At 34.7% G+C, this 18,764-nt stretch overlaps 3 protein-coding genes and 1 pseudogene across 3 annotated transcripts; all 4 read right to left on the bottom strand.

Annotated features, from left to right (window-relative positions):
• Positions 1 to 820: 820 nt before the first annotated feature.
• Positions 821 to 1,827, bottom strand: LOC109051279 (olfactory receptor 1496-like). Its single transcript, XM_042711443.1, has one exon. The coding sequence runs from the start codon at positions 1,820 to 1,822 to the stop codon at positions 821 to 823; it is 1,002 nt and encodes a 333-aa protein (XP_042567377.1). The 5' UTR covers positions 1,823 to 1,827.
• Positions 1,828 to 10,785: 8,958 nt separating this feature from the next.
• LOC109051280 (olfactory receptor 2A12-like) lies at positions 10,786 to 11,643 on the bottom strand. The gene has a single exon (XM_019068835.2). The coding sequence runs from the start codon at positions 11,641 to 11,643 to the stop codon at positions 10,786 to 10,788; it is 858 nt and encodes a 285-aa protein (XP_018924380.2).
• Positions 11,644 to 14,048: 2,405 nt separating this feature from the next.
• On the bottom strand, positions 14,049 to 14,969 carry LOC109051336 (olfactory receptor 2A14-like). Its single transcript, XM_019068885.1, has one exon. It carries the CDS (start codon positions 14,967 to 14,969, stop codon positions 14,049 to 14,051), a length of 921 nt encoding a protein of 306 aa, XP_018924430.1.
• A 1,160-nt stretch (positions 14,970 to 16,129) lies between these two features.
• On the bottom strand, positions 16,130 to 18,764 carry LOC122134753 (annotated as a pseudogene).

Genomic DNA, 18,764 nt, shown 5'->3' with positions numbered 1-18,764 from the left:
ATTCATTCATTAAAAAAATTATAACATGTTTGCATGTCTGTTTCAGTGCATCAAGTAATTGTCAATGTTTAAGCTTTTTTGAGATCCTGAAATGTTAACACTTGTTGAAACACATGAGACAAAAACTTTTGCTTTAAAGGTTTTAGATTTGTATATCACGCACAATTCCACAATTTATATATATATATTGATGCCTCTAAAGCCTTTGATCGCGTAAATCATGAAAAATTATTTTGCAAGTTACACAACAGAGGAGTTCCTAAATTTCTAGTGAAAATTCTGGCTTACTGATAATACAGCATACATGTATATATAAGTTAATATTTTAATATTGCTGCAGTGTGCATCTTGCTGATTCTATGCTGGATTATATGCTAGACTTTCTTATGAATAAGTGGAAGCTTATCAGTAAGCAAGAGCATTTAAAAAGTAATGTAAACAAAATATATTTCATACATATGCATTTATGTGTATTTGAAAAGTACTTGTGTAAAAGTGGGAAAATGTACAGACAGTTAGTTATTCAGACAGTCATTATTACAATCAATCTATCGATCGATCAATTAATCAATCAATAAAAACACCTCCAGGTTGATACAAGTCCATATCATCTTGTCAAGGTGGTTTTTGTGACTGTAAAATCTCAGTGTACATTATTCTTTTAGCAAATGTTTAAATGGCTTTCCAGCATAATGAGAAGATAAAAACATGACTGTCGCTTGATTTATATCTTCCTTGACTTGTATCTTTACATAAAGCCTAGGCAACAGTTCACTTTTCCCCCCTAATAGAATACACTACAGCATATACACAACATACTTCAGTCTTTGTCATCTTTGGTACAATTCATGCATAATTTTAGGACTCTTTTGCGAACTTCTGATAGTTTTATGCCATAGATAACAGGATTGAAAAGAGGTGGCACTACAATCATCTCTAAAGCCAGAAACATACGCAAATTAACAGGGAAATCACTTGATCCATATCTGTTATAGATGGTATCAAAAAGTATCGCTACAGTGAGATTTATCAATGAAATTACATGAGGAACACATGTCTGCCAAAATTTCTTTCTGCATTCCAATGATGCTTTACATGCAATGATAAGTTTTATATAGGACATCATAATTACAATCACAAGGCTAAAATACAGTGAAATAAAAATAAATCCATAAATGTTATTGATCACAGTTGACTCACATGAAAGTTTCACTATTGACCAGTTGTCACAAAACAATTTATCAATATGATTTCTACATGGTACCAACCTGCTTGATAAGAAAACTGCAATGAACATATTAAGAAATGGTATAACCCAACATAAGCTAAGTAATATGCTGCATGAAAACTTGTTCATTTTTGAGTGATAGTCTAAAGGTTGACATATGGCCACATGTCTGTCATAAGCCATCACTGCTAATGTAGAATATTCACACATAACATAAGTATAAACAACAAAAGCCTGGAATGCACACATGTAAGATGGAATTACATATGAATTAAATATTAAATCGTGTAAGAATTTAGGATAAAATGCTGTTGTTCCATAAATATCATTTACACACAGATTACACAGAAAAATGTACATTGGTCCATGAAGGGCTTTTTCCAAAACAATGACTACACTGAGCCAAATGTTCAAAAACAGTATCATAACATAGAGGAACAAAAAGCATGTGAAATAAATATACCTGTATGATTTAGCATTGTGTGGTTCCATCAGAGTGAAGGTTGTGAAATGTGTCATATTATCCATCATATATTCAACAACAAGAAGTAAATGATGATCACTGACATCATCTTCAACTTGAAAATATGGCATACACGCTTTTAAAATACAATAAGCTTTACCACCAATCAAACATTACCATTGCATTACCTTGAATTGTGATCTAAAACTCACATTCATGAAATGAAAGCACTATGGACAACTGACCTGCTTATAAATAGCTATTTTGCTCAGATTAAGTTCTCCGCTCTACGAAATAAACTCTAGGGAAAATTCAGAGAGTACTGAAGCCTTTTTTTTTCTTTCAAGTAATAGTTCAGCCAAAAATAAAATCCTGACAAACAGAATAAACTGAAGGAAAAAGTAATTAAAAATGTTTGTATTAACCATAGATCAAGCTTAGATGACAAATACAACCAAAACATATTTAAGTTATGATAAATGTTCAAGTGGTTAAAGAAAGAAGCTTAACTATTTGATTTGAAGTGGATGTGGATGTACCTTGTAAGAAAACCTCAAAAAAAAAGCCATAAAAAGGACGGACCATAATTCAGCTCATGTCATCATAAATTAAATTCAAGTTTATTTGTATAGCGCTTTTCATGATACAAATCGTTGCAAAGCAACTTTACAGAAATTCAAGTTTCTACAACATTTAGTAGTAGCTTATCAGGGGTGACTGTTAGTTAATGTACATATGGCAGAAATGTACGGAAAAAAATCAGTTAAAGACGTAATCAAACAGGTGATGAACACTATTAACAGCAATTATTATATGATGCAATCAAACTTATAGCAAAATTAGGTATTTCTGTATGTTGTTTCAGGGTTGGCATCATCTGAGGTCCTCTGAGGGGCTGGCATCATGTCTTCTCAGGTGTTCTGAATCCAGACTGAAGCTTGTGACCACAGGCAAAAACAGAGAAACAAATAGAGACATAATTAGCGTAGCTGCTGTTCCAACCAAGCAAAACTGATTTGTTTAACCCAAGCTAAAGAATAATAATGCACATTTGATCAGATACAACTACAGTACAAGATTATGAGATGCATTATTTGAATGCTTGGCCAAAGAGATGTGTCTTTAATCTATATTTAAACAGAGAAAGTGAAAGTGACGTGACATTCAGCCAAGTATGGTGACCCATACTCAGAATTCATTCTCTGCATTTAACCCATCCAAAGTGCTCACACACAGCAGTGAACACACACCCGGAGCAGTGGTGGTTCGGTCTGCGGCACCTGGGGAGCAGTTGGGGGTTCGGTGCCTTGCTCAAGGGCCTCAGTCGTAGTATTGCCGGCCCAAGACTCAAACTCACAACCTTAGGGTTAGGAGTCAAACTCTCTAACCATTAGGCCACGACTTCCCTAAACAGAGAGTGTGTCTGAACCCCGAATGTTATCAGGAAGGCTATTCCAGAGTTTGGGAGCCAAATGTGAAAAAGCTCTACCTCCTTTAGTGGACTTTGCTATCCTAGGTACTACCAAAAGTCCAGAGTTTTGTGACCTTATGGAGCGTGATGGATTGTAGCATGGTAGAAGACTAGTTAGGCACACAGGAGTTAAACCATTAAGGGCATTATAGGTAAGTAATAATATTTTGGAACTGATACGGAACTTAATAGGTAGCCAGTGCAGAGACTGTAAAATTGGGGTAATAGAATTTTTCTTGACCTGGTAAGGACTCTAGCCACTGCATTTTGGACTACCTGCAGCTTGTTTATTGAAGATGCAGGACAACCAATCAGTACATTAACAAAGTCCCAGTCTAGAGGTCATGAATGGAACAGCTTTTCATTTATCAAAACAGGTATAGCTTGGCACTGTTCATTTGTAACATGGGAAATGGGATTTTCAAAAAATTACAAGCTGCTATAAACACCCAGATTGTGCACGGCATCCAGAGGAAGTCACGGTCCATCCGTCTAGTTGCAAATTGTAATCCAAGAGATTCTGTGTTGTGTTTTTTTGGTCCAATAATTTTATTTGTGTTTTATGTCCATCCGTCTAGTTGCAACATTTTTAACAGATAAATTTTAGGGGGGTGATATATAGTTGGTATCATCACCATAACTGGAAACTAATCCCTATTTTATAATAATATTACCAAGGGGCAAACATTTATATGAAAATTAGGGTGCGATACCATTTTTTTTTGTCACGATACCATTTTTTTCATGGTGATTGAGATCTTTTTTTTTTTTTTTTTTGGTATATTTTACAGAGACAAAATATAATAATAAAATTTATAATAATAATAATATTTTATAATTAATTTTATTTTATCAAGTTAGTTGGCTTATTTATCAAACAGATTTTATTTTTAATGGCACATAGAGCTGCTCCCCATTGAGCTGCAGCAGCTCATTTGTAATAACAATACAATTTCCTCTTGCAGAGGGGGGTGCTGTGAACCTGCCCCTTTTCCCCTTGATGCCCAAAGTGCCCTTTTGTCAAGGAAATTTTTTATTTTATTTTATTTTATTTTATTTTAACGTCCTTCTGTGAAGGCCTGCCCAATCTAACTATTAGTAAAATTAATAAATAATTTAGCCATAAATATAATTATCCACATGATGACCTTTCACCTGATGATCTTATCGGGGATGATCCCTTAAGGCCCCGGTATACTTCAAACGAAGTTGGTTTTCATTCTTCGTTTGGGGGCAAAAAGAAGTTCGAAAAGGCTGAGCGACGGTATACTGTTTTCAAACATTCTGACACCCCCACATTGCTGGAAGTGGGGTGTAGATTAATGTAAACATGACTCGCGACTCTCACGTGTATCCCCTAAACACAACAATGATGAAGTGTAGGCAATTTAGGTGTGAGATGGGCCCCCATGGTCACAATATTATAGACAAAAGAATAATGATTAGCAGCAGTTCAGAGACAAGTATGATGTTTCCAATACAAAAGAACCATAATCAGTCCTTTATGGGAAGTGTGAATGTCTCATAGTCTGTAAAACTTTAGCATGATGTGGAAAAAAATATTGGAGTCAGTTTGTTACTTTATTTTATTAGTGTTCATTTATTTATTAAACTGGATAAATTGTTAAACTTTTTTATATTTTATGTGGTGTCATGATTTACTTTTGATAAAAACAAAGGTTTATTATTGTATGTTCATTTGGTATTTCATTTATTGTATACCCTTTAAATTTGCTTACTGAAAGAACAACCGCCGCAGCAGCAGTATGGTTTAACATTTATTTGAAACATGTATACCTTATATCTTTACTCTTTCCTTTCATTCTTTTCATGGCTTTGGAAAACTTGTCTCGGATGTTTCTCTGCGTCGCTTTTTGCATAGCTCCGGGTCGTCGACACCAAGCTTCGCAATTTCTTTCTAGGAATTAAATGCTTTCTCTGAATCTTTAAAGTCTCTCTGCGAGCGATCGTACAGGTACAGATATGTTTGTGCCAGCTCAGCTATTCGACACTCCAGTGTATTCATGTTGCCAGTGACTTGGCTGGAGACATTGTTCTCTCTTGCCTGACCTCTGTTGAATGAGAAACGAACCGGGGGGAAAAAATCACATGTCAAAGAAGGTGGAGTTCCAGAACACACCCACCGATTGCGTAACTGCCACGGACCAATGGAAACTCAAAGGTGTTAAGGAGCCGAAACAAACTCCCCCAGAAAGTTCGCTTTGGTCAGCTGTTTCGAACTGCCGAAACGAACTCAAAATGAACTTCGTTTCGGCCTGATTTTGTTCTAAATGACTTCATATCAGTTCATTATTCGATTTTGTTTGAAGTATATCGGGGCCTTTACATTCAGACACCATTGCCTTTAGTAATTTAGTGCGCTACCAGATGCCTTCAGTAACGTCCACGGCTGCCGGTAAGTGAAGTTCTCAGTGGAGTGGTGTGCTTGTATATCAATATTATTAAATTATTATTATTATACATGAACGACATGAAGAGAGCATGTACAGCTGTTGTTTATATTGCTGTGTGTAGCCTGTGGAAGGAACATTAGTTGCAGCAAGGGGCTATAATATTTTTGTTCAAAATTTTCTTAATGAAAATTTTATGATTGGTTTTGTAAAGGCTACTAGAACACCTTTTTCCTTTTTTTTATCACAGAATAAGGCAGGAAATGTATAGTTTATATACTAAATGATATGTCAGTCAGTACTGCATTATTCATATAGTTTATTTACTTATTACCTGGAGATGACTTGAAAAACACACATAAACCATATATTTTGCAATCGTGTGTTTATTGTCTTCACGTTTCATCAGTAAAAACATTTCTGCTTTTTATTCAGCTCAGCTACAGCAATAGCCAGATGTTATATATATATTTTATATATATTAGGGATTTCCTGCACGTCATAAATTATTACTTCTCTGAGTCCGTTTTGGACTTTCTGCACAAGAGCGCTCTCTGGCTTCGAGTATGAATGAAACACTGCAGGAGAGTGTTAACATCAGGTCAAATAAAAAATCAGGTCATGCACAGACTATTGATACTGTCTCTTTGAATTTAAATCTATATTTAAATATAGAAAACTCTATGTGAACACACCTGCCCAAATAAAATGTGGGGGACTAATTTACATTTTATCAAAATAAAATATTTATTAAATATCTAAAATGCAGCTAACGTAGTTCTACACACACCAATATAAACAAAAGGTGCCTCTTCTCTTTCGTTCTCGCTGTTTGATTGGGAAAAGTTTAAAGGGTGTCGAGGGATCTTGTCTTTTTTATGTTTTCCGACTAAAAACTATACATACTTTGAATTATTAATACAGTATTTATTTAATAATTATCACAACACTGGAAAAACTGTCATATGCCATTTTTCTCATCCTCCAAATTATACTTCCTGTAGACTATACAATCCTGTTTTTATTATCATTATCATTCATAAAAAGAATAAATTCACAACAATATTAGAATAGAATTCTATTTTAAATAAGACAGACATATTTTTCTATAACAGCAACATTAGTGTTTACAACAGCAAAACCACTATACCCTATAAAATCAATAATAATAATAATAATAATATCAATAATATAATTCAGTTTCTAATTCCAGAGTAATTAAGAGGTGCAAATAAATAAATAAAAATCTTTAACATTTAAACTTAAAATGGTCTTTTCTGTTCTGTGTTTCATTTTCAAAACTGCGTCAAGGTACTTGCTGCTGTATTAATACAGAAGCATACATGTATCAGCAAGGAGCACAGCGCTATTAAAAGCCGTGTTCCATGTGCCCTTTTTTATTATACTTTGAGTACCTGCCCCTCCAAAGGTCTCTGCACGGCCCTGATGATGCAGGAACAAACTAATATGAGTACGCGCGTACTGTACGCGGACCCTCGCATACGAATAAAAACCATAATTTTAAAGCCAGCTAAACACGTTTGCATTGGTGCAGAATGAGATAGACAATTATAGCCTAGCGCATTTCATACAGTCTGCTAGATTCACTTTTGCTTTAATCGTGTATTATTGACATTTAAAATAAAAAAGTGAATTCTCCTATAATTTTTGTTTGTTTTATATTTACTATTTAGGTTTAATCCAAATGCATGCACTAATGGAGCGAACAGCAATCACGATCATGTAACAGAAGTGCGCACTCTCTGACCTTCTAGCTCTCCTCATCCTTTTCAGTGATGTCTGTGAGTTATTCACTCGACAAGCTCATGCATCTGTACGACCGCGCACTCAATCCACTCAGCGCGCTCTGCTTATCAGCTCACACACATCCGCTAAACAGGCGTGAAAATTGAATGTTTAACATTATATTAATTACTTACATGTACTTCATAGACATCCTTAATCTCTAACAACTCCATACTACTCTCTGTTGTTCTGTGGTCAGTGTTTCTTTTTTCTGGACACAGCTCTGTCACACGCTGGTCAATGTGGGTATCGGCTTTTGGTATCTGGGGGTTTTTTTTGTGTGTGAGTGTGAGTGTGTAGTAGAGGGGCGGTGTATGGGGCTGTTGTTCTACTATATACAGTGTAGAGAGTGTGAGATACGGTAGATTTCTTTTGCATATCTCACAGTGTCAACATTAAGCAGAAGTATGTTGAATGAGTTAAAACCTGTGTATCCTGTTTTATGAGTATAACACTGAGAATATCACTATATATTGCATGCAACACCAACCGCCAGAACAGTCTCTGATGGGACCCTCATGCTTATAACAGATCACAGTAGATTGGTGGAGTAGACTCATTTAGACTATTATAATTTGTTTTTTTTTAGTGTTTTTTTAGTGAAGGGTAGTACATCAAAACTATTATATGTAATAATTTTATTTTTTTTCTGGAATGTTTTATCATACTGTGGCTTACTGATGTTAATACATATTATAATACAATAATGCTGACAGGTTGTACATGGATGTTTTTCAAATGTTCTGTTACAATTCATTCATAAAACAAATTATAACATGTTTGCATGTCTGTTTCAGTCCAGAGCTGCCAGTAGCTCGTGGCCAGATAGGAGGGTAGCTCGCCAAGTCATACTTGACATATCGGCCATGAGGTTATTTTAATTGTCCCGTATATTTAAACTCACAGTAAATATAGTTCAGCTCTAATCAAAGTTATTAAGAGAATGTACTGTATGATTTAATTATTTGTATGAATGCATAATAGGAAACCGACTGTCTTCAGAAAAGTTTTGATGGAATTTTCTTTCCATCTTTCCTCTGTGTAATACACAATAAAGCAGTGTTAAGAAGCCAGGGCAGCTTTGTTTACAGAGGTTACCATGGAAACAGCTCTGTTCTGCAGTTCATAAGCGCCATCTGCTGTTAAACTGTGGATTTACATTGAGTTCATTCAGTCTGTCTGCCATATTTTGTTCAGACCAATGCGAAAATCAGACCAGATTTTTGTTGTAAATCTTAACTGGTCAATAGAAAAATAGGCTACTTTATTATCAGAAGTGTTGTGAGATTTTTTAGAATGCACATTAACTTATGTTGAACTGTTAATTTATCATTCTAACTCATCCTTTTTAATATAATAAAAAAAAGTTTTAAAGGCTGAAATTTTATAATTTTATTTAAATATGTATTGCATGTCAGTAGATAACATGTTATAAATATTATTTGTTAGTTTAAAATCCAGCCATCATTTTTAATGTTTTTATTTCACTGTTTAAGTAAACAAAAAGTGCATAGTGCTGCTAATTTTATTTGTTGGCTTTTGTCATAAAACTTGGTAAAATTATTTCAGCGTGTGTATCAGTACTTTTTTAATATTTCCAGCACATTGCTGTGTACAATGCTGTGTATAACAGTTTGGATTGATACATTATTTAAATGATTTAAGTATTGTATAACATTGGTAGCTCTCAGCAGCTTATATTTTTTAAAAAGTAGCTCCCTGGTAAAAAAAAAAAAAAAATGTATAACAACAAAAAGGTTTGGCTAGACCCCTGCTCTAAAGCTTTGTGATCGTGTAAATCATGAAAATTATTTTTCAAGTAACACAACAGAGGAGTTCCTAAATCTCTAGTAAGAATTCTGGTTTACTGATTAGGATTGGGTATCCATTGTTTTTTTTTTTTACCATACTGGTGCCAAATCGATACTTTTAAAATGGTACTGGTGCCTAAACGGTGCCTGAACTGATACTTAAAAAAAAAAAGAGTCACAAAGAAAATGATGGATAACATTAAAGAACATTAAAAAAATAATATAAAAAATATACATAGCATTTCACATGCTCCTGATGCTCTCAATTCCCGAGTTGTTCTTCTCTTACTATATGGCATTTTGTTAAATGTGAGCCAAAATCATCACAATTAAAAGAATCAAAGACTTAAACTACTTCAGTCTGTGTGCACTGAATTTATTTAATACATGAGTTTCACAATTTCAGTTGAATAACTGAAATAAATGAACCTTTTCCATGACATTCTAATTTATTGAGATGCACCTGTATGTGTTAAGGGGTAGATTTTCACTGGAGGAAAACAGCTGTGGTGTGATATGGGGTGAACGCAGCAAAGATCTTTACAGTAGATGGGAAACCGATTGCTTCCCTCGTGACCTTTTGCAAACTGTATTTATGACAAAGCACTGCACAGATACAGATATTATAACAATCTATCAATAAACACACACCCTTGTGTCCTCTGTTTCTGTTTGAGTCCGCTCGCACTGCACTCCCGCGGTCTGCGGATAGAAGTACGTGCTGAAAGATGGGGAGGAGACGAAGTCTGCCGTAGCTTTCCTATGAAATTTAAGGGGCAGACTCTAAGGCGATCACAAATTTGTGAACAGTTTATGGAGCTAATCGCTATATCCCCACTAAAAAGGGCCTAACAGTGCCCATGCTTCTAACATCCATATAAGAGAACCAGGACAAAAATTTAAATCAATCGCTTGGGCATTTAAGTGACACTGAAATGAGGCACCGAAATCTGCGTTCTGAATCGGTTCTAGTACGGTTTCGGTACTCAACCCTACTGATTATACAACATATATGTATATATAAATTAATATTTTACTATTGCCGCAGTGTGCATCTTTCTGATTCTATGCTGTATTGGACTTTTTTTATGAATAAGTGGAAGATTATCAATAAGCAAAAGCATTTAAAAAAAATAATGTAAATAGAAAATTTCATAAATATACATTTATGTTTGTTTGAAAAGTACTTGTGTAAATGTGGGAAAATGTACAGACAGTTTATTCAGACAGTCATTTTTACAATCAACAAATCAATCGTTCAATCATCAGTCCAGTTAATAAAAAACACCTTTCAGGGTGATACAAGTCCACATCATCTTGCCAAGGTGCTTTTTGTGATTGTAAAAGCTCAGTGTACATTTATTCCATTAGCAAAGTTTTAAATGGTTTCCAGGATGAGAAGATAAAAACATGATTGTCACTTGATTTATATCTTCCTTGACTTGTATCTTTACATAAAAGCCCAGGCAACAGGTTCACTTTTTTCCCCTGACAGAATACACTACAGCATATACTTCAGTCTTTGTCATCTTTGGTACAATTCATGCATAAGTTTAGGACTCTTTTGCAAACTTCTGATAGTTTTATGCCATAGATTACAGGATTGAAAAGCGGTGTGGCACTACAATTATCTCTAAAGCCAAAAACATACGGAAATTTACAGGCAAATCACTTGATCCATATCTGTTATAAATGTTATCAAAAAGTATCGCTGCAGTGAGATTTATCAATGAAATTGCATGAGGCACACATGTCTGCCAAAATTTCCTTCTGCATTCTAATGATGCTTTACATGCAATGATAAGTTTTATATAGGACATCAAAATTACAATCACAAGGCCAACATATAGTGAAATAAAAATAAATCCATAAATGTTATTGATCACAGTTGATTCACATGAAAGTTTTACTATTGACCAGTTGTCACAAAACAATTTTTCAATATGATTTCTGCATGGTACCAACCTGTTTGATAAGAAAACTGCAATGAACATAATAAGAAATGGTATAACCCAACATAAGCCAAGTAAAATGCTGCATGAAAACTTGTTCATTTTTGAGTGATAGTCTAAAGGTTGACATATGGCCACATGTCTGTCATAAGCCATCACTGCTAATGTAGAATATTCACACAAAACATAAGTATAAAAAACAAAAGCCTGCAATGCACACAAGTAAGATGGAATTACATATGAATTCAATATTAAATCGTGTAAGAACTTAGGATAAAATGCTGCTGTTCCATAAATATCATTTACACACAGATTACACAGAAAAATGTACATTGGTTCATGAAGGGCTTTTTCCAAAACAATGACTACACTGAGCCAAATGTTCAAAAACAGTATCATAACATAGAGGAACAAAAAGCATGTGAAATAAATATACCTGTATGATTTAGCATTGTGTGGTTCCATTAGAGTGTAGGCTGTAAAATGTGTCATATTATCCATCATGTATTCAACAACAAGAAGTAACTGATGATTACTGACATCATCTTCAACTTGAAAATATGGCATACATGCTTTTAAAATACAATGAGCTTTAACGCCAATCAAACATTACCATTGCATTACCTTGAATTGTGATCTAAAACTCACATTTATGAAATGAAAGCACTATGGACAACTGACTCGCTTATAAATAACTTTTTTGCTTAGTTTAAGTTCTCCGCTCTACGAAATAAACTCTAGGGAAAATTCAAAGAGCACTGAAGCCTTTTTTTTTCTTTAAAGGAGAAGTTCAACCAAAAAGAAAATCCGGACAAACAGAGTAAACCGATGAAAGAAGAATTTTTTTTTTATTAACCATAGATCAAGCTTAGATGACCAGTAAATCGTATATAAGTTATGATTAATGTTCCAGTGGTTAACGAATAAATCTATACTTAGAATTAGAACAATTAGCTCAATAATAATTTTTTTTTTTCTTTAATGTTTTTATTATTTTAAGGGGACTTTCAGACGTGTCCAGTCTGAGTTATATTAAAAATTGTCTTTGGAGGCCTTTTGGTGCTTAAACAATGGCTGCACTGCTGCAGACATACCGTTCCTGGAATGCACTGACGGACCATGAACGCTCTAATCCGTTCACATGGGTGTTTAAAAAAATGCGCAACGCATACGCACTGCAGACGGAGTATGTGTGAAACAGGCGTAAGACATAAAGTCTTACTTATATCAGTTTATTTATATATATATATATATTCAGACATTATTAAAGACTACATTTAGTAAAAGTTGGAATGTAAATGTTGATTTGAAGTGTCAGTTATTATTATTGTAGTCAAATCTGGACAGAGAAAGCATTTTGTTAGGCTACTCATACTAGCTACAGCATGATCAGTCACACAAAAGTCATCAGAATAAATATTGGCTCAGTGTGACCAGGGCAATATTTTAAAAGCTAGAATTAAGTGTTTACATACCATGAACAGAGATGTTATGTGGTCGAGATGTCTATCCTATTTGAAAAAATCTGCATTGCAATTAGCAACTGGTAAATTGAGATTTCAGTAGCTTTACTGGCATGGTAAAAAGGCTTTAAAAAGCATTGACAGTGCTTCGAACCAATGGTGTTGTGCGTTATCAAATTTAGAGGCTACAATTCATAGTTTTCAGTAATATGACTGGTTCAAAGACCTGGCAGGCAAAACATCCATAGAATCGCAGCACAAGCTTGTCAATTGGCAGATCGGCTCACTGAACTGGTTCATAAAGCAGATTCATCAGTTCCTGACGTCATCAAGCAGTACAGTACGTCTCTATGCATTTCTTTTCTAACAGCTCAGTGCCATGTTGTATCAAAGAAAAATTCAAATAAGTCATTTGTGTCAACACATTGAAACATTAAAAGAAATTAAGTTATTTGTGTGAATGCATATTATTGATTATTGCCAAGTTAATGGTGTTTGTGGTCACAGTTTCATTCACAGATCTTTTATGTCAGATACGACTGACTGACCAATATTGACTAGCCTACAACTTGGATAAGATTCGTAAAAGTTTTGCACCTACAGCACACATTACAGACACTGATGCACAAATGCGGATATGTTCTACATGTCTAAAGTATAAAGAAAGAATAAACCAGTCTTATAAACTCCTTGATTTCACGTAAGCAACTTTAAATATAATATGCATGCCCAATAAACTATTGTAAAATGTATTTACATCATTCGACAGAAAAGTTTTGCAGGTTTTAATAAAATGTAAATTAATAACAGTTATAATAAGCATATTTTCAGTACATTCCCCATGCTTGCACAGTATTGTCAACTCGCTCATCAGAATCCTCAGTAATCTTCGGCAAACTTTGCCATGGCTCATTCGTTTTTGTTGAGTCCTCAGTAACTCTCTGCAAATTTTGACAGTTGGTTAAACTGGCTCATTTGGTTTCTGAGTCGAACGTGCTACTTCGGCTGTGCATCCTGCATCATCAACCCGGAACTAAAGTTTGATTCAGTTCGGTTTGTAAACCGGCTTGGCCGTTTACTTACTGAGAATTGACTTAAAAGAATGATTCGGTCAAGAACCAAACATCACTAGTTGAAATGACAGTTCTCAGCCTGTTTAGAAGCATAGTTTCTTGTTTGTATGATGTGGCCTTTATAAATCCTTATGTTAAGCAAAATAAGCAAGCTGACATTTAGTCCAATCTATATCTCAAATATACACCAAATTGAATTTGTCTTCTGGTTCTTAGATTTAAAGAGCAGTTTTTGAAGAGTGCGCGTGTGCATACAAAAAGCTTTTTGCTAAAACTTTAAATAAGTAAAATTAGCATAAATTATTATTAGCATAATTATGGATGAGTGAGTATTATATAGCAAACAGGGCCAAGTAAAATTAATTATTTATTATATGATATTTACACATGTTTTTAAACTTCTTTTACGTACCTCTTTGAGTTTTAATACATAGACTAAAGGATTAAAAAGAGGCGGAAAAATAAGCATCAGTAGGGCAAAAACAACGTACACATTCTCTGGGACATCACTTGAGCCATATCTGTTGCACATGGCATCAAAAAATACAGTAAAACTACAATTTATCAATGAAAATAAATGTGGAACACATGTCTGCCAAAATTTTCTTCTGTTTTCTAGAGATGATTTACATGCAACAATAAGTTTTATATAAGACACAATAATCAGAACTGTAAGACAAATATAAAATAATGAAACAATTAATGCCATGAGGTTATTAATAACCACTGATTCACATGAGAGCTTTACTATTGACCAGTTGTCACAGTATAATTTGTCAATATGATATTTACACACAGCCAACCTATTTGACAACACAACTCCAATGAACATACAAATAAATGGTACAGTCCAACAGAATACGAGTAATATGGCACATGTATTTTTAGTCAGTTTTGAGTGATAGTCCAAAGGTTGACATATGGCCACATGTCTGTCAAATGCCATCACTGTTAATGTTGTACACTCACACATAGCTGAACTGTAGATCACAAAAGCTTGGAGGCCGCACATAAAAGAAGGAATCACATATGAATCCAGAATTAAATCATGCAGGAATTTAGGATAAAATCCTGTTGCTCCATATATATAATTTATACATAAATTGCACAGAAAAATGTACATTGGTTCATGAAGGGCTCTATCCAAAACAATGACTACACTGAGCCAAATGTTCATTACCAGTATAAAAGCATAAAGAGCCAGAAAACATGTAAAATATATATGTCGATAAGATTTGGAGCCTCTTGGTTCCATCAGAGTGTAGACTGCAAAATAGGTCTTGTTGTCCATATTCTATTAATGTTAATCCAAAAATTTATCTCTAAACAAAAATCATGTTGATTTGATTCCTAAATGATTCCAAGTTGAGACCAACCACCACTGATCAACACTAACAGCAATTTTCCAGCTTGAAAATAGGACTCCAAAAATGACACACAGTCTCTACAAAAACATTTGGTAAACCATTGCTGGTGAGTTGCTATCTTGCATGTTGAAAATCATGAAATGGAGGCACTGAAGTTCATTGATGTGCATATAAATAACTTTTATTGTGCTCCGGAAAATTCTCTGAGGTTCAAAATTAACCCCAGGGGTTCAATAAACATTGCTTTTGTGTCTTTGTGCTGTGTTTTTCAGAAAAGGTTCTTTTTTTTATCAAATATATTTAGAAAATAATATATAAAATATAATGTTGATATGAGTTTTAACAATGAATTTGTTGTTAAAATAATTCTAAATGATTTACAAAAAAAAGTATCTGTATAGAAAATCACATACTGCTCTTTACTTGCTTTATACAAACTTGTGTTTTTGCTCTTGAAACTAAAACTGAAGTGAAATGAAATATAATTTAGACCCAGTCCCTCGATTACCCCCAATTTGCAGTGTTACATACATACTATATATTGCACCTATAATCCTGTTTTCCATTGAATATATAATCTGTTTTACTAATTACAATAAATTGTTATATTTTGTTTAGACTACATCACAGAACACAAATGCAGAACAGAACAAAGTTCTTCATAACTTAATATTTTTAATGTATGATTTTAAAACTCTTTTATGCACTTCTTTAAAGGGGTCCTATTATGCTCTTTTACAAAGTCTTGATTTTGCTTTGGGGGTGTACTAGAACAGGCTCTCATACTAGATTGTTCGAAAAACACATTATTTTTCACATATTTTACATTATTACAACACCTCTCTCCCCAGCCTGGCATAAACGGTTTGAATAGTTCCTGTATCAAATGAAGGCCCGCCTTCTAAAATACAAAATGTGCTGTGATTGGTTAGCTGGGCCAGTGTGTGTTGTGATTGGCAGCACTTGGCGCCTGGTCAGGAAATGTCATGCCCCTTACCATAGCCACCTGCGAGCTTCAGTGTAAATATTGTGTCAATATCAAATCAATTTGAGCGCGATTTAAACCTGGATAATTGTAACCACTCTAAGTTTGTCTGCCTTTGGAAAGCTAGGGTGTCTCCGACATAGTGATAACACTCATTACCTTCTCTAGTGCAGCTCAACCAGGTCTCATCCCATTCGTTGGTATTTGTAATATCACAAATCCCATCAAATATGTGTTGTAGTCCAAACGAGTCGTTAGTTGTAGTTTTTGAAAAGTGAATTGTGTAAAAAAAAAAAATCTCCTTTTGAAGTGGACTTTGAGCTTTGTAACTTTGCAGATATTTGTTTATGCTCAAACAGCAACATTACAGACTAACTAAAGCTGAAAAAGTGAAAAAGCATAATAGCACCCCTTTAAGTTTTGAGACATAGATTAAAGATTAAAGAGGTGGCACTATAATAATCTCCAATGCCAAAAGATTACAGCTCCTCTGGGATGTCACTTGAGCCCTATCTGCTGTACAGCATGTCAAAAAGCATTGCAATAGTGAAGTTAATCAAAGAAACCATATGAGGCACGCATGTCTGCCAAAATGTCCTTCTGAACTCTAATGATGCTTTACATGCAATAGTAGGCTTTACATAGGATACAGTAATTTCAGCAAAGAGGCCCAAATAAAATGAAATAGAAAGCTGAGATGAGAGTTTTATTGGTCACATGAGAGTTTTACCATTGACCAGTTGTCACCATTACACCATTTATCAATATTAAATTTTTCACAATGTCATCCTATTTGACAAGAAACATGCAATGAGCATGAAAAGTTGTTCAGCTTTGAGTGATAGTCTAATGTCAGATGTCTTTCATAAGCCATCACTGCTAATGTAAAATATTCACGCATTGCTGAACTCACACATACTAGGAGGAATCATATATGAATCGAGCATTGCAACACACAGGAATTTAGGAAATCATCTCATTATGGTCCATTTATACACATATTGCACAGAAAATGATTCAGAAAAATGAAATCAGAGGGCTTTTACAGAAAATGATTCAGAAAATGAGCTAAATGTTCACAAACAGTATAATAATGTAGAGGAACAAAAAGCATGTGAAATATACAGGTGCATCTCAATAAATGCATGGTCTCATTTCGAATTGTTTCAGTTATTACTGACATTTCAATCAAATATACTGTACAGGTTCATCAAATCAATGCACACAGACTGAAGTAGTTTAAGTCTTTGGTTCTTTTAATTGTGATGATTTTGGCTCAAATTTAACAAAAACCCACCAATTCACTATCTCAACAAATTAGAATACTTCATAAGACCAATAAAAAAAAATAATAATAAAAAACATTTTTAGTAAATTGTTGGCCTTCTGGAAAGTGTGTTCATTTACTGTACATGTACTCAATACTTGGTAGGGGCTCCTTTTGCTTTAATTGCTGCCTCATTTCGGCGTGGCGTGGAGGTGATCAGTTTGTGGCACTGCTGAGGTGGTATGGAAGCCCAGGTTTCTTTGACAGTGGCCTTCAGCTCATCAGCATTTTTTGGTCTCTCGTTTCTCATTTTCCTCTTGACAATACCACATAGGTTCTCTATGGGGTTCAGGTCTGGTGAGTTTGCTGGCCAGTCATGCACACTAACACCATGGTCATTTAACCAACTTTTGGTGCTTTTGGCAGTGTGGGCAGGTGCCAAATCCTGCTGGACAATGAAATCAGTATCTTCAAAAAGCTGGTAAGTAGAAGGAAGCATGAAGTGCTCCAAAATTCCTTGGTAAACGGGTGCAGTGACTTTGGTTTTCAAAAAACACAATGGACCAACACCAGCAGATGACATTTCACCCCAAATCATCACAGACTGTGGAAACTTAACACTGGACTTCAAGCAACTTGGGCTATGTGCTTCTCCACCCTTCCTCCAGACCTTGGTTTCCAAATGAAAAACAAAACTTGCCCTCATCTGAAAAGAAGACTTTGGACCACTGGGCAACAGTCCAGTTGTTCTTCTCCTTAGCCCCGGTAAGACGCCTCTGATGTTGTCTGTTGTTTCGTTGTGATGTAAGGAGAAGACCCGAGACACTTCTAGGTTTTAGCCATGTTGATTTTATCTGCCTTAGCCCCGTCCCGTAACCCCAACATTACATTTAGACTTCAGGGTTGGCAATAGGTGACTCATTTATCACGTATTATGACATCTTTTTTTTTTTTTTAACATTCTACAGAATAACTTCAGTCACATTGTATATAACCCAGCATTACAAAACAAATGTGTATCACTGCACATTATAACACAACAGCCTTTTTTTTTTTTGACTTTAAAACATGTCAGGTTTTCATTTAATATAACACTGTCCTTTGAACTGTGGCATAGTTTAACTTAAGGAAAAAATACATCATTGAACTACTCCTCAATAAGCCTTTTTGGTTTTTTGAGTGGTGGTATGATGGTAGTTCTCACAGGTAAACTTGAGAGCTCAGTGGGACTGACATCTCTTTTCCATGTTTGAGTGTCCATTTCCTGTTCTTCCTCTGTGTTGTCACAACCCTTTTGTTCAGTCACATTTTGATTGTCCGTGTCCTTCCTTGGTGTGTCACTTTGTTCTTTTGATTTCATTAAAAACTTTCTGTTCCTTCTGTACACTTTCCCGTAAGGTGTCTGAACGACATAAGATCTTGGCTGCTCAGAAAGTCCAGTAACTTCAGCTGGATTCCATGTGCCAT

Source organism: Cyprinus carpio, chromosome A21, assembly GCF_018340385.1.
Source record: "Cyprinus carpio isolate SPL01 chromosome A21, ASM1834038v1, whole genome shotgun sequence".
NCBI lineage: Eukaryota > Metazoa > Chordata > Actinopteri > Cypriniformes > Cyprinidae > Cyprinus > Cyprinus carpio.
Note: the sequence above shows the minus strand (reverse complement) of the source record. Positions and strands in the feature narration are given on the sequence as shown.